The sequence below is a fragment of the Dipodomys merriami genome, unplaced genomic scaffold (assembly GCF_024711535.1).
Source record: "Dipodomys merriami isolate MVZ:Mamm:240054 unplaced genomic scaffold, mDipMer1.0.p SCAF_21, whole genome shotgun sequence".
Lineage (NCBI taxonomy): Eukaryota > Metazoa > Chordata > Mammalia > Rodentia > Heteromyidae > Dipodomys > Dipodomys merriami.
This window is the reverse complement of record NW_027203493.1, coordinates 28,984,552-29,001,953: the sequence shown is the minus strand read 5'-3', so window position 1 is coordinate 29,001,953 and position 17,402 is coordinate 28,984,552. Positions and strand designations below refer to the sequence as shown.

Below are 17,402 nucleotides of genomic sequence, written 5' to 3'. Positions count from 1 at the left end.
AGGTGTATGACACATAATGTACTGTATTACAAATGCTTTCTGAAAGGATTCTAGGCCTCTTGAGGAATATTGGGGCCAAGATTATAGGCAAACCCAGACAAGACCCTATGTGCATTAGATTGGTAGTTGTGCATGTGTGTGTGTGTGTGTGTGTGTGTGTGTGTGTGCGCATGCACATGTGTCTGTGTATGTTACCTGCCCCAAGGGTCCTGCAGTGGTGATTACAACCATCTTCAGTCATGTGAGGATGTCAGATCTGCCTTTCTCACTTCCACACTGACTGTATGAGAAGAAGTGAGGAAACATCCTGGTGAGCAGGGAGGCTGTTCCTTTCTCAGGCAGCACCGCTGCAGCCCCTGACCTACTTTCTTACTAAAAATAGCCCTTCTTAGGTCACTGCCGCAAATTGAATTCCGCTGCTTCACTGCACCCTGTAAGCAGGTGGGTGGGCGCCAGAGCACATTTGGTGAGCTAGAGCTCTGCCCGCCTGGTGCGTGGCTGCCCACCAAGGATGCTAATCCCTTGAGCCTGGACAAGGGGCAGGGCATGCTGGCACACAGCAAAGCCTTGCCCTGCAGTGATGCTTTTGTCTAGGGGAGACTGAGAGAAGGCAGCAAAGAGGATACTAGTTCCAGCTTTGAAGTCTGACACTGTATTCTTCTTATTTGACCTTGGGAAAATCACAACTTTTATTTGCCTCAATTTTCTTATCTGTAAAGTAGAAATAATAAGACTGACCTTAAAATATTAGACAGATAAAAAAATACTGTGTAAAAACAAAGCTTTCTGGTAAAGGATATAACCCAACAAGCTAAAAAGATAACCCACAGAATAGGAGATTTTTGCCAGCTACAAACTAGACAATGGTCTAATATCCAGAGCATACAGAGAATTTAAAAAATTAAACCCTCAAAAATGCAACAACCAAATAAATAAATGGGCTGCTGAGATAAAGAGTGTTTTCTCAGAAGTAACAATGGCCAATAGACACATGAAGAAATGCTCAATATCTCTAGCCATAGGGGAAATGCAAAGCAAAACAACATTGAGATTCCACCTCTCTACAGTAAGCATGGCCATTATCAAGAAAACAAATGCTAACAAACTCTGGTGAGGATGTGGCCAAAAGGGAACCCTAATACACTGTTTACCCAAAAGATTAGAAACAAGGATACAGTAAAACTACCATCATAACCATGTTTATTGCAGCACTATTCACCAAAACCAAGGTAAGGAATCAGGCCAGATACCCCTCAGTGGACAAATGGATCAAGAAAATACGGTACATATACACAATGGAATTTTACTCATCCATTAGAAAGAATAATATTGTACCATTTGTAAAGAAATGGAAAGACTTAGAAAAATTATGTTAAGTAAGTCAGGCTCAGAGAAACAAAGGATTCATATTTCCCCCTGTTATATGGAAGCAAGAGTTAGTTTACAAACTCTTAAGAAAATACACTGAGTGATATGCAAGTGTATACAAATGTATTAACTGAAATATGGCAGATTCAAGGGAGATGTCGAATAGTGTAATTCTTTTTTTGTTTCATATATATTTTGTATTGTAAAAATACTATACAGGGGGGTTACAGTTACATGAACAGAGTAATGAGTACATTTCCCATCAAGCATTGTTACCTCCTCCTTTGTTTTTCCCCTAACATCCCTTTTCTCCCCACCTCCCCAATCCCTCCCTCCTTACCCCCCCCCTCGAAATTATAAAGTTCGTTTTCAACATGGGTCAGCCTGTATCCTTATTTAAGCATTTTGTTATTTCCCTTCTCCTCCCCAAATTATAAAAATGTATATACAAGATGATGCAGGGCACCAGAATCAAATACAATGAAAACAGGGGTTATACGGTGAGGGGAAGAGCATACAAAAGAAAAAAAAAATCACATAGTATATTATATATACATTAAAACCAACAGCAAGAAAGATAAAACCACCTGTGTCCTTATCTTGGAGTTCATTTCACTTAACATCATCTTATATGGTCATATGTATATAGCTTTTGACCTTTTCTGCTTGTCTTAGATGTGACTAGTTATTGCAAATAATGGAAACCATGGGACCTATGTTTCTTTGGATCTGGCTTACCTCACTTAATAAAATTTTTTCCAAGTCTTTCCATTTCCTAAAAAATGGGGCGATGTCATTCTTTCTGATGGAGGCATAGAATTCCATTGTATATATATCAAATAGTGTAATTCTTTAGAAAGCCAAAATCAAAGCTAAGCAAAATAAAACACCAGAGAATAGACAGTCAAAAGGGGTGGGGTGAGGTCAAGGGGAAAGGGATAGCTGAATGAAGAGACGAGGGGGAAGATGTAGTTGAGAATCCAATGTATATCCTTCAAAATTAAAAAGAGTGAGGGAAGGGGAAAGAGGAATGAGTGACAATTTTGAGGTGACACTGATCACGATATACTGTATTTATAAACTGCTTTGTTAAATGGAAACTCCTCTTTACAACCACTTAAAGACAATATTTTTAAAAAAGAAACAAACAGTGCTTGTACAGAAGCTGTGCTTGGTAATGAAATGAGTTCTGGCCTTTGCACCACAATGCCTTCATTCTGAAGCTTCTCACAGGAGGATAGGGAGGGACAGGAAGATCTATCCAAACACCAGAAACGGGATGAGTATATTAATCAGGAGGAGGGCACTTACCTAGCATATGTGAGGCTCTGGGTTTGATCCATAGCAACACACACACACACAAACTGTAAGCTGAAAGGACCTTAGAGGGACTTAGCTGACATCCCAATAACCACAATGTCTTCTTAAAAGTACTGAGTCCAGGGCTGGGAAGGTGGCTTAGTGGTAGAATGCTTGCTTTGCATGCATGAGGCCCTGGGTTCAATTCCTCAGCACCACATAAGCAGAAAAAGCTGGAAGTGGTGGTATGGGCTCAAGTGGTAGAGAGCTAGCCTTGAGCTGCAGAGCTGAGGTACAGGCCCAGGCCTAGAGTTCAGGCCCCACAACTCAGTATTGAGTCTAGGTCCTTAACATGGTGATTAGGATTCAAGAAGTCTGCCAAGGGGGCCAGGATTCTCATTTTAGTAAGCTCCCCAGGTGGTTCTGATGCACTGTCAGATTTGATACTCTTTGAGGAGGTCAGTTACCTCATGAATGTAAATGGGTGAATGAATTGTTATCTTCCTGCCATTAGAAGCATAATGCATAGCCATCATGAAATATGTGAAAACACAGAGAAGCAAAAAGTTCAAGTAAAAATTGAAAATTCAGTTTGGCTAAGTACTGGGAATGTGATAATCACATATTTCTGGCCCTCAGCAAAAGCACTGAGGTATTCTGTGTACAGAAAACAGACAAGAAATCTATAGCATGTGTTAGAGCCAGTTAATAAAACACACATGAACAAGAGGAAGGAGGCAGGGAAATCTACAGAGCTGACTGAAAGAACAGATATACACCAGTTGCTTTGTGTGTGTGTATATGACAGTTACTAGGAAAACATTCGTATTTTTTAAGTGATTTTTTTTTAATTGTGAAAATACTGTACAGAGGGGTTACAATTACATGGGCAAGATAATGAGTACATTGCTTATCAAGCATTGTAGCCTCCTCGTTTCCCCTTTCCATCCCTTCCCATCCTCCTCCCCACCCAATCCCAATCCTCCCCACTTCCCCCCCCCACCAAAGTTGTAAAGTTCGTTTTCGATATAACAACTTGTACATTTCATTGTTGCAATGGGTCCACCTGTATCCCTATTTAAACGATTTGTTTTTCCCCTTCCCTTCCACAAGTTATACTGACATCAAATACAGTGAAAGCAGGGGTTATACTGTGGGGGAGGGACATACAAAGCAACAAAGAAATAATCTTATAAATGTGTGAGAAACAATCGCGTGAAAGAAAAAAATATTTGAAGACATATCTTAGGGTTCATTTCCCTAACATCACCTTATCTGACCTTTTCTGCTTGACTCAGACATCTACTAGATATTGCAAATAAGGGAAACCATGGGACCTATGTTTCTTTGGGCCTGGCTTACTTCACTTAATATAATTTTTTCCAAGTCTTTCCATTTCCTAACAAATGGGGCAATGTCATTCTTTCTGATGGAGGCATAGAATTCCATTGTGTATATATATCACATTTTCTTGAGCCATTCATCTACTGAGGGGCATCTGGGTTGGTTCCATATCTTAGCTATAGTAAATAATGCTGCAATAAACATAGTCGTGCTGGTAGCTTTAGTGTGGTCTTGTTTGTAAACCTTTGGGTAAATGCCCAAAAGTGGGATTGCTGGGCCATAGGGGAGCTCTATGTGGAGTCTTTTGAGGAACCTCCATACTACTTTAGGAAAACATTCTTAAAGTCACCACAGTGAGGTCACTCTATGTAATAAAGAGTATAGGATTGATGCAGACATACTTGTAAAAGGCTGAAGCCAAACCACAAAGGGTCTGAGTGACATCAGTACTGCTCACCACACTGGAGAGTTTGATTCTCCTGAATACTTTATTTGTACATGGCTTTTTGTTTTTACTCACTAACGGTAATGTTCAGTAATGCAATATTGCGTATAAACACTGCTAATTAGTCTTCTTATGCCCTCTTCCTCTTCTTTTCCCTTCAATTGCGTCTGCTTTTTGTGGTTCTGGGTATTGAACCCAGGGCCTCTCTCACACTAGGAGAGCCCAGATTTTTCATATTTAAATCTTTCCTTAGTAGAATATTCCAGGATACAAATTAACAAATGAAAGCAAGCAGACAGCTTCAAATCTACTGAAGAGTGTTTGACTTTTTAACTAATTTTTATTGTTATTTTAAAGGCAATGTACAGATGGGTTACTGTTTCATAAGTCAGGTAATGAGTACATTTCTTTGTGGACAATGTCATCCTTCCTAAGCCCTCTCCCAGTTTTCCCCTTCTGTCTCTGCCTATGAATTGTATAGTTCAATTTAAACATAGTATCTAGTGAATACCACTGAAGCATTTGTTTACCCTTTGGAGTGTTCTGTTTTTATAAATGAGGTTAAGTCCAAAAGAGACTACATGGCTTAGCCAAATCACATTGTTGAGTAAAAGTAGAACCAAGAACAATCAATATCTGGGTCACTAACAACCAGTTCAGTGGAATAAGATCTGTTTTAAGGCTGAGGATGTAGCTCAGTGGTACAAGGATTCAATAGCATGCACAAGGACTTGGGTTAAAAAAAAAAAAAAAAGCAAACTTTAAAAAAGAAAAGAAGGGCCAGGCGCTGGTGGCTTACGCGTGTAATCCTAGCTACTCAGGCTGAGATCTGAGGATCATGGTTCAAAGCCAGCCCAGGCAGGAGAGTCCTTGAGACTCTTATCTCCAATAAACTACTAGAAAACTAAAAGTGGCACTGTAAGTGGTAGAGCACTGTGAGCTGAAGAGCACAGGGACGGTGTTCAAGCTCAGAGTTCAAGTTCCGTGACCGACATAAAAAAAAGAAGGAGGAGGAGGAGGAGGAGGAGGAGGAGGAGGAGGAGGAGGAGGAGGAGGAGGAGAAGGAGAAGGAGAAGGAGAAGGAGAAGGAGAAGGAGAAGGAGAAGAAGAAGAAGAAGAAGAAGAAGAAGAAGAAGAAGAAGAAGAAGAAGAAGAAGAAGAAGAAGAAGAAGAAGAAGGGAGGAGAAGGAGAAGGAAGAGGAAGAGAAGGAGGAGGAGGAGGAGGAGGAGGAAGAGGAGGAGGAGGAGGAGGAAGAGGAGGAAGAGGAGGAGGAGGAAGAGGAGGAAAAGAAGAAGGAGAAGGAGAAGGAGAAGGAGAAAGAGAAGAAGAAGAAGAAGAAGAAGAAGAAGAAGAAGAAGAAGAAGAAGAAGAAGAAGAAGAAGAAGAAGAAGAAGAAGAAGAAGAAGAAGAAGAAGAAGAAAGAGGAGGAGGAGGACGATGACAAGGAGGACGAGGAGAGGAGGAGGAGGAGGAGGAGAGGAGGAGGAGGAGGAGGAGGAGGAGGAGGAGGAGGAGGAGGAGGAGGAGGAGAAGGAGGAGAAGAAGGAGGAGAAGGAGGAGGAGAAGGAGAAGGAGGAGGAGAAGAAGGAGGAGAAGAAGAAGAAGGAGGAAGAGAGGAGGAGGAGGAAGAGGAGGAGGAGGAAGAGGAGGAGAAGGAGGAGGAAAAGGAGGAGGAGAAGGAGGAGGAGAAGGAGAAGGAGAAGAAGAAGAAGGAGAAGGAGAAGGAGAAGGAGGAGAAGGAGAAGAAAAGAAGGAAGAAAGAGGGAGCAAAGACTGTTTCAGTTAATCTTCTGATCACTTCCTTCTAAGTAAGTATCTTAGGTTAGCAATGAGAGAAAAATGCACACATAAAGTTCTAGACCTGAGCTTATTTTACCATCCTTAGCACACGGGTCTTTCATACACAATGCTCACAATTTCTGTTCTAGCTAAACCGAGCATATCCTATACCTTTAATCCTACAAAAAATGACTCCTGTTCTTATATTTAAATTCTATGCATATTTTTTCAATTTAAGTTTTATTATAAAGTGATGTACAGAGGCATTATAATTACATAAGATAATGAGTACATTTCTTTTTTAACAGTTACCCCCTCTCTCATTTGTTCACATTTTTCCCCTCCTGACCCATCTCCCCACAGTTGTAAAGTTCATTTCCAACAGTGTCTAGTGAGTATCGCTGCTGAATTGCTTCACCTTTTTTTTTAATGTTGCATTTATGTTTTATTTTTAAGAAGCACAGAGAGGAAGCAAAAAGGAGCGCCTGCTTCTGCTTAGAAGTCTATTTTTGGCTTTTTTTGTATATATTTTTTATTGTAAAGATACTGTACAGAGGGGTTACAGTTACATGAGTAAGGTAATGAGTACATCTCCTATCGAGCATTGTTACCTCCTCCTTTGTTTTTCCCCTAACATCCCTTCCCTCCCTACTTCCCCAACTCCTTCCACGCCCCAAGTTGTACAGTTAGTTTTCAACATAGTATCTTGTACATCTCACTGTTACAATGGGTCAACCTACATCCTTATTTAAGCATTTTGTTATTTCCCATCCCCTCCCCAAATTATAAAAATGTATATACAAGATGCAGGGCACTGGAATCAAATACAGTGAAAACAGGGGTTATACCATGGGGGAAGAACATACAAAAGAAACAAAAAAAATCACATAGTACATTATATATACATTAAAAACAACAGCAGGAAAGATAAAACTACTTGTGTCTCTATCTTGGAGTTCATTTCACTTAACATCATTTACATGATCATATATACATAGTTTTTGACCTTTTCTGCTTTTCCTAGACATATACTTAGTTGTTTCAAATAAGGGAAACTATGGGACCTATGTTTCTTTGGGCCTGGTTTACTTCACTTAATATAATTTTTCCCAACTCTTTCCATGTCCTAACAAATGGAACAGTGTCATTCTTTCTGATGGAGGCATAGAATTCCATGATACATATTTTCTTTGTTTTTTTTAATAAATTTTTTTATTGTGAAAATACCATACAGAAGGGTTACAATTACATGGGCAAGGTAATGAGTACATTTCTTATCAAGTATTGTTGCCTCCTCCTTTGTTTCCCCTTCCCATCTCCCCCCACCCCCATACTTCCCCCGTCCCCTCCACCCTCCCACCCTCCGCCAAAGTTATGAAGTTCGTTTTTCAACATAACATCTTATACATCTCATTGTTGGAATGGGTCCACCTGTATCCCTATTTAAACAATTTGTTTTTTTCCTTTCCCCTCCACAAATTATACCAACATCAAATACAGATATATCACATTTTCTTGATCTATTCATCTACTTAGGGGCATCTGGCTTGGTTCCAGCAAATAAATAAATTCTATGCACATTTTAAAAAAGTCTGACCTACATGATTTCAAAAGCATTCTGAGACTGTAGGTATTTACTATTAAATGTCCATACGTGATATTTATTTCATTGCTTTACAGCATTTCTTTACAGCATCTTGACTTTTTCCCTGTGCTGGGAATGAACACAGAGCCTTATGCATGCTAAATACACGTTATACATATGCTAAATACACACTATACTACTGACATTCCCCGCCCTACAATCATCCACGTTTTACAGATGAGAAATTTTGGGACCTGAGAAACTAAGTAACCTGCTCAAGGTTCTATTAGTAAATGCAAAAGCCAGGATTTAAACCCAGCTATATATGATTTTAAAAATCTGTTCTTTCTGCCTTTCTACACTATGCCTCCGCAAATGTCATTTCATTTCTACTTCTGCTTCTATCAAGATATATGACCCCAACAGGACGAGCATGAATCACACTCTCTGAATCCCTAGCCTTCTCGCTTGTGAGATGAGGGTAACTGCTTCACGGTCATGCTTGTTACACTCAGCACACACATACACATATAGTGCTGCTGTCATGATTAAGTGATATAACGGACATAAAAGGCCCAAACAGATGTATGAGTTGTTTTGAAAATCCTGAACTTAATAACTGATCATTCTGACAATGACTGGACACCCTGCCAAGCTCTTCTGTCATTTAAAGAGAACATAATTACACTCACTAGGCAGACCTTCTAGCACCAGAGAGTAAGTGGCTACAGTACATTTTATGACTTTCAATAACCAAAAGGTTAATACTCAGAAAATTCATTAACCTAAACACTGAATTCCTGAAACATCCTGGGGTGTTCTCCAGCTCCATAGTCATGTGCATGCATCCATACACACACTCACACCCATCATTCACTAACAGCATGATTCTAGGAAAGCAGAATTCAGTACAGGGCTTGGATTCTATCATCCAGAGGCCAGTTACAAATGGGTATGAGCATTCCCAGGAGCTTCTGAAGAAAAAACATTAAGCGAATATAGGCTGTAGTTCAGGTTCTGCTGTTTACTAATTGTGTAACCCTGGGCAAGATGCTTGATCTCTTGCCTGTTTCCTTTTACATAACATGGGACAAATTAGTTAACCCCTTTGAGACAGTGTTTGTTCTACCATAAAACATATGCCACCATTATTATGTATGTGTATTGTGTACCTTGTGCTGGCTCTCTTTTGAGGGCTTTCCATGCACTGTTATACCCATCTTTATTGGACCATGAGATGGGTACTATCATCTTCAGTGGACAGATGAGAAGCCTTACATTCAAAGAACTCAGATATTTGCTGCAGGCCATTTAATTTACTCTAGCCACATGGTTGTTCTATTACAGAGTAGGATTCAAACCCTGGTCTCTTTGATTTGAAGTCCTGTATTCTTTTTTTTTTTTTTAATTTTATTTTATTTGTGAACATACTGTACAGAGGAGTTACAATTACATGGGCAGGATAATGCGTACATGAAGTCCTGTATTCTTAATCACTAAACTACATCTCAGAGAGATGTTGCAAGGAATAAATAAAAAAAAATGACATTATCATTGTGTACCTCCATTGTGCATGGTAGCCTGCACTCCTCTTCTCTAAAACACAGAAGTACAAGAGCCCATGTACCCAAGGCTACTCTGTGGCTATTGTGCATCTTGACAAAGGAGGGGTTACTGAACCTCTGGGAGAATATTTACTGCAGTACTCTTCAGATTTGTGAAGTCAGACATACAGCAAGTATGAATGAAATTCCTCTCAAGCTTTAGAAGTTGGAGATTGAAGGTGATTTTGCAGTGAGAGAACCTTGTGGAAGATTTGAGTAAAACATTCACATTCACACATGATCATGGATTTCCTTGAGGCTGATGGTATCCAAGGTGACTGTGCTGAGCACTAATGAGAAAAGGATGTGACTGTAAAGGCAGGACCTTGTACCTTCAGAGAAGCCGGACAACCGCCTCCTCTTTCACAAAGGAAGAAGGGCTAAAGAAGCAACCACATTTTAAAATCCCAGGCTGGAATGAACTAAAAATAGAGCTGTGATGCAAATGCTTGTTATTGAGTTTTCTGCTTTTGCACTCTGGAAACCAGGTTGTTTTACCCTTCGTTGCGTCTACCTCCCCATGGTGCTTGTTTCTCTAGTCTAGAGCCACAGAGTGGTAAGAATTACTGAGGAGCTAATGAGCTCCTGACACTATGCTTGGCCCATTACATCACTGATCTCATAAGAACCCCATAACTACCCTGGGAAGGGAGGAGCATGTTTTACAGAAGAACCTGGGGCCCAGGTAGATAAGATGGGATGCTTGAAGTCACTCTGCAAGGCAGTGGTAATGTTGGACAGGGAATGAGCTCAGGTACATTTGACTTCAGAAGCCAGGTTCTCTCAAATACATGTGCTTAGAACATTTAAAGTAAGAAGCCAAGTTCATTTTCAGCTTAGTGAGAGATGAAAGAAATGCTGCTATCCAATTTACCTTATGGCTTTGGGAAGGACCCAGCAAAACAGCCATTTGAATGATTCATTCCTGTGACTGACAAGACTTCTCTTGGTTATAGCTATAGCAGCTGCTAAATCTGCTACTCCCCCCACCTCCAGTTGGCTCAGGGAGTGAGATTATTTATGTAAGAATTTCTGTGGCCTCCTGCCTCCATGCATGACTATCATTGACTTTTAAGTTGACAAAAATGTTATAAATCATAACAGAGGCCAGAAAAGTCAGGGTCAGGGAAGATAACAGGAGAGAAACTATTCTGAAGAGCAGAGAAGTGAGTTCAGGTGCAACAGCATAACTCCCAACGTATATAAAAGCTCTTTCCTAACAATTTTCTTCACCTCTTCCTCATGGTATCCTGGGAAAGAGGTCAGTATGTCTATTTTTCATATTTTTGTGCCAGAATTGGGGCTTTAACTCAGGGTTTTGAGTTCTCACTTGCCTTTTTCTCAAGGCTGGTGCTCTACCACTTAAACCACTTCAGCATTTTTTCTAGTTAACTGGAGATAAGAATCTTAGAAGCTTTTCTGCACAGGTTCACATCCGACCAAGATCCTAACTCAGCTCCTGAGCAGCTTGGATTACAGGCATAAAACTAGGCCCAACAGTATGTCCATTTTATAAAGAAGGTAAGTTTGAGCCAGGAGCTGGTGTCTATAATCTTAGCTACTCAGGAGGCTGAGACCTAAGGATCACAGTTCAAAGCCAGCCTGGGGCAAGAAAGTCCCTGAGACTGTTTATCTCTAATAAACTACTCAGAAAAAGCCAGAAATAGTACTGTGGTTCAAGTGGTTCAAGTGGCAGAGTGCTGGCTGGACTTGAGCACAAAGAGGCTCAGGAATGGCACCCAAACCCTGAATTCAAGCCCCAGGCCTGCTTAAATAAAAATAAATAAAAAAATAAAAAGGTAAATCAAAAAGTTAAGATCTAATGTTAAAGGTTAGACAAGGCTGGCATAAGAATCTAAGGTTTCTAATTCCTGCCCAGCGCTTCCCCCAGCCCACTCACCAGTAGATAGCAAAAATCTGTAAAAACAGCCAGAGAAAGAACACTGCAGTGTTGCTGCCCCATGATAGGACCACAGAAGAAAGTGGTTGTGAATGTCAGAGAAAGTCAGCAGAGAGCTTGGAACTACAGGCTTGACTGGAGTAGTGAGCTATGGCAATCATTAATCACACCCTGTGCTCTGTGCCTTCAGGTTACTCCAGAAATTCAAGCCCTCATCTTGGTTTTCCTTCAAGGAGACAGTTTTCACATATATGGGGCTTCTATCAAGGACCTTCCCCTTTCAATGGCTTCAGGTATCTAGGGTGAAATTCTACCATAATAAGTTGACCCCTGCAAAAGGTGGGCAGAAAATCAGTCTTTACTCTGGGCCAAATTCCTGCAACAGTAAAAACAAAAAACAAAAAAACAAACTACCACCACCATCACCACCACAGCAACAACAACAACAAAACAATCAGAGAAAATATAGTAACAGTATCAAAGGCATTATAATATTATACTCTATCATATCAGGACCACTTATAAGAAATAGTACCCATATATCCATGGGAAGAGGAGAAACCACAAATGGAAATTAAGATCTACTTCATTAAACTTTCGCTATATAAACAACTCTATTACCTCCCCACAGACCTTAAAGTCCTCATTCCAATCTCCTACCAGGTGGTTCTGTTCGGATGTCCATAGGCACTTCACACTCAATGCTACTTTTTAAAATTATCACCTTATCAAGGAGCTACGTATTATCACCTTACCCTTCTCTATGTATTTCCCTTCATCATCAGTAAGAACACATCTCCCTAGTCAAGCATGCAGAAAACTGGGTACTATATATCCTTGATCCATTCTTCCCCACCCCTTCTCAAACTAAATCACTTTGTCCTGAAAAAAAAAAAAAAAAAAAAGAGCTCTAGCCAGACACCAGTGGCTCACACTTGTAATCCTAGCTACTTGGGAGGCTGAGATCTGAGGATCTCAGTTCAAAGCCAAACTGGGCAGGAGAGTCTATAAGACTCTAATCTACAATTAATCACAGAAAAAGCTGGAAGTGGCACTGTGGCTCAAGTAGTAGAGTGCTAGCCTTGAGCAAAAGGAGCTCAGGAACAGTGTTTAGACCCAGAGTTCAAGCCCCAGAACCAGTGTTCCCCCACCCCCCAAAAAAATTGAGCTTTGTCTTTTACATCTCTTCCCTATTTTTTCTCTCTTCTGTCACTTCCCTAACTCAAGGCCTTGTCACTTCTTCCTGAAGGTAATGTCCCAAACTCTCTTGTAGCCTTCTGTTTCCAAACCCTCTCTTCTCCTCTCAGCCTTTTTTCCCCCCAATCCAGGTTGAACCATGAGATCGTCAAGTTTTAAAAGCCAATTTGTGCTGACTTATTCAAACAAACCTAACGTAGGTGTTATGAAGGTAATTTGTAGATGTGATTAACACCTACAGTGTATTGTCTTTATATAAAGGAAATTATCCTGATAATCTGGGAGATCTCAAGCAATCCATTGAAAAGCCTTAAGAAATGGGTTTCCCTATGGAAGAAGTTCTGTGTATTGCCTGTAGTGACAGGTCCCTCCACCACCCAGTTTCTAGTATGCCCTTCCAGCACTCTGTCCAGTCTCTATACTTGTGTAAACCAATTCCCCACATTAAATATCTTACTTTATATCTCCTGCTGGGTCTGTTTCTCTGATTGAACTGAGGATGATAGACCCTGTCTTTGAAACCATTTTGAAACAAAATCTATTAGAACAATTTAAAAAAAAAAAGACAGGATTGTGCCAAGTTTTGGCAGGGATGTGGAGCAGTAGAAATCTTTATTATGGTGGTGTCATGTATCAGATATAAAGCTTAGCCTTTACATATACTATCCAATTTAATCATCATAATAACTCTTTGAAGATTCTCATCCTCTTTATATGTATAAGCAAACTAAGGCCCAGGGAGGTTATAATTCATTCAAAGCAACTCTTGTGAGTAGTATAAATTCACTAGAAAGTGACAGAGCTTTATTTCTTTTGTGGACTTAGTGTCCCCTTGATCATATTAAATTCATTAGAGAATTATAATAAGGCAATATTTATTAAAACTATAATGTTCTCTTACTTTTTAATGTATAATTGTCTTTTATTTCTAACTATACTTAAACCTTTACAACAACAGAAGGTTTGAATAAAGCAAGGCAGACACACTGGGAGGGATGGGCAGATTGCAAAACTAACAAAGGCATTTGAACAGTATAAATGGTTAAATTAAAATGGCATCTTCCATAGGGGGTAGGCAGTATGGATTTGGAAGATGCCACAGTTTCAAGTACTTCCTGTTTAGAATACATGGTTTGAAGCAAAAACATCTTGGCTGAGTGCCAGGAGATGTGCTTTCTTAGTCTGCGTGGACACCTGCCCTCTCTAAGACTTGGACATTTCATTTATAGATGAACACAGAATAGATGATTTCTAAGGTCTTTTCCCTCTCTAACCCACCTTAATTCTAGAATTCTTAATTCTCTAACCTATCTTAATTTTAGAAACACAACATTTTTAAGCTCACCTCTATTTCTTAGACTCTCCCTAGAAAGGCAGGACTCTTCTGAATTGGAAGCTTACAAACCACCATTTGCCTATCTTCTGCATTTGGCAAAAGTAAATTTTTTTAAAGCATCTGTTCGAGAACCCTCTCATCACTTTCCCCTCTACATGCAATGCCATTTGGTGAAAGTTTCTGCAAGTCTGTTTCCCATTGATCATGGTAATTCCCTTCACATGCAGAAATTATCTCAGAGGTGCTTTTGAATAAAACGACTATACTATCACAAACCCCAGCAATACAAAGGCCACAATGCCAAGGCTTCAACTCTAGTGGCTTCCTTGCCATCAGACTGTGTAGTACTTCAAATTCTTCGCAGTCTCTGGGCCACACTGGAACTACTTTTTTCTTTTCAGCTGTGGGTAACAGTGATCGGCTAGAAGCTTCCGTCAGAGCAGCTGGATCCTATCTCATTCATAATCCCTTCCAAAACTCCATCAAACCAACTAAAATGGAATAAGGAAAGGTAAATGGAAGAGAACAAAGTAGACAAGTCATCTTAACATAGCTCAGATAAATAGTGATTTTTCAGAAAAGAGGAAACTACAGTCATGCCTGCTGAAGGGCATTCTTTTACAGAAATCTATAGACCGTCTTTAGTTATCCTCTCTGCTTGATAAAAAGCATCTATTCAAAACTACATGTTTTTGGAAGGGGAGGAGTTAAAAGGGGAGTCCCTCCCTCCCTTTTATTCCCAGAGCACTGAGAGTCTCAGGATTGAGAGGCACTGTGTATCCTTGAGCATCAGTAAAGATAAGACCAAAATAACAGGCATTGCCTGAGAGTCTATTTATGAGGTACTTGGATGCTCAGATTCTCCCTGACATATACAACCAGGTAACTTATGTTTTGCTATTCCTAAAGGAAAACTAGACATTTATTCTCCAGAAAAACTGGCCAAGGGAGGCCCTGGACTCGGTGGAGGGTGGGAGTGAGCATAAGAATAAAATAAAGGGGTTAAGTGACAATCTATTACTAGATAATGGGACTGTTTTCCATTCTCCTCCTTCCATCCTGCCCCAGAAAGTTAACATCTAAATATATACACTTCAAGACAGGAGGTGGAAGCCTACCAGCTTCTCTCCTCCAATCCTTTTACAAGAAGTCAGGTAGTCAATGAACCCTCTCCATGAACAGTCTCAATATATCATATTCCGATAAGGAATAGGCAGTGAAATATCATTCAGTATTTAAAGAGTAAGCCTCTGAATCAGGATCTCAGCAAAAGACAGATAGCACCTCCAACTGAGTAGTAGAGGAAAGTTTAATGAAGAAACCACTTACAAAGTTATGATCAATCCTGAAGAAGAAAGGGAAGGGAGGAGGTTACTAAAGCTGGCAAAGATAGAGCTATGGAAAGGGAAATCTGACTAAAGCTTTAGAAGAATATATCAATTAATGAATGTTAGTAGCATAAGCATGCTACAGAGGAATCAGGGGGGTAACACCAGGAAGAACATCAGACCTACTGAGCACTTACTCTGTGCCAAGAGTTTTTCCATAATCCAGATACTTTGCTCCAATAGTGAGCACATATAGGAACTGTATAGGAGGAACCAGTTCAGAAAAGGGAGCAACCCTACTCATTGCCATACAGATAGTAAGCAGCAGAGCTAAATGAGGAACTAATAATGTCCTGACTCCAAGTCCTCACACCCTACACTATATGATGCCACTTGAGGCAAAATGAAATCCTTCTGGTATTGGTTTCCTGGTACCATACGGATTGTATTTTCCTTGAGGATGTAAGAAAATAAAAGGAGGTAATGAGTTGAAGTGCCTTATACACAGTGAGCACACATAAAGTGTGTGTACATGCGTGTCACATTAGGATAACAATATGGCGTTTCCTGCCCAAGTCAGTTGATTGGCTTGCCTTCCATGGGAAGGTAAAGGGACCAGACTTTAAGGGCTGGACTCAGTTTGATAGGGATTTTAGAGCCATCATCCTGCTTTTTATCCTCCCCCAGCTCTCTTTTTTTTTTTTCCTTTTTTCCTTTACAAACAGACTTTAAAGCATGACATTCAATATGCTGAGAACCAAAAAGTCAGCAGCACCTTCTTTATCTCAGCTGTAGAGCACAAACTTACCAAACTAATACCTTACAATGCCACAAGATCAACCCCCCCCCTCCATTCCTTCCAAATTCCTCTGTTACACAGCCACTAGCTCCTAAATATAGATCAGATTAAGTCATTCCTCTGCTTTAAAACATTTTCTGCACCTTTACTCCACAGGATGAAGTCCCAGCTTTTTACCTAATATCCAAGGCCTTGATGACCTGGCTCCTGACACTCCTATAGCCTTGTATTCTCCTCAGTGTCCCCACATGCCTCATCCTCTTGTTTTCCTCCATGTTGCTATAACTTCTCCATGCTCTTGTTCATGTTGACCTCATACCCTGGAAGGCCCTTTCTCTCCCTCCTATTAATCTTTTAAAGCCTTCTTCAATCCCATCACTTTTGAGAAGCATTCCCTAACCCCATGTGAGGGTGAAGGTGTGAAATCGATAAAGGAACAAAATACAGTCTGAGCAAGTGTGAGAGCTGGAAGAGACCTTGAAGGTTACCTTACACACTTCTCCTAAATTATCCATGAAGAAAATGGGCTCAGAGGACAAAAGTCATCCATTTAAAAAAAGTATCTACTACCCAGGTATCTTAGTCTGGTTCTCTATGTTCTATATGGTTTAATCTCTAAATGAATGAACAAATCCGTGACAGCCAAGTGGGGAAATGGGATGTTGCTGAACTTCCACTCAGAGAGGACATGAGATTCTACAGAGACAAGATGTAGCCACAGGCAGCTAACACAGATGGAATCCCACAGACACTGAGGCCTTTGGTTGCTGAGGGGTGTAAATTCAGGCATCATCCTTTAAAAAATGTTTTTTTTTTCTACTGCTATAATTACTGGCTTCTGAAGTGTTTTCCTAAGTAACTGAATGTCTAAACAATGAAGTTGTTGCCCTTTAGCATATTACTGAAGATTTAACCCTCTTTGACCCTAAGTTAACTTGCTGGTCACTATTTGTCCCTTAACCATGATCTCTACTTTGAAGCCTTCCTTCCCTTGGCCATGTCAATCTCTCTGCACATAATGCTGCTCTCTACCCTCCTGTCACTCAAGTTCCACATCTTCCATAAGGACCTCCAAAAATAATCATGCCTTGCTCTTCTAATCTTTATCACTGTTGGCTTTGGATTCATTCATTTGTCCACTATTTGCATGCAAAGCTTGTGCCAGCTTTAATTAATAGCTCTCTTTCACATCAAGTATGAATTCCATGGAATAACAACCATTTACTGTATTCCTCTAAAGCATCTAGAATGTTACATGGCACATTACCAACAACTAGTAAGCTGAATGAGAAAAATATTTATTGTAATGTCCATTCAGTCTTCAACAAACAGGAGAAATCCACTGAATGCAAGGTAAGAATACATAATTCAGGTCTATTAAGATGTACAACACAGTTTGCAGGTACGAGAACAGACT

The 17,402-nt window shown here is 40.1% G+C and overlaps 1 protein-coding gene across 6 annotated transcripts in view; it reads right to left on the bottom strand.

The window, feature by feature from the left end:
* Positions 1-17,402, bottom strand: part of Sergef (secretion regulating guanine nucleotide exchange factor) — a 212,929-nt gene that overhangs the window by 56,250 nt on the left and 139,277 nt on the right. The window contains exon 11 of one of the 6 annotated variants that reach the window (XM_070032780.1): positions 12,913-14,349. The exons of the other annotated variants lie outside the window; for them this stretch is intronic. Coding sequence (XP_069888881.1) covers positions 14,318-14,349 — 32 coding nt within the window. The 3' untranslated portion in view covers positions 12,913-14,317. Of the gene's footprint in view, positions 1-12,912; positions 14,350-17,402 lie in introns of those variants that run through there. 6 annotated transcript variants of the gene reach the window in all.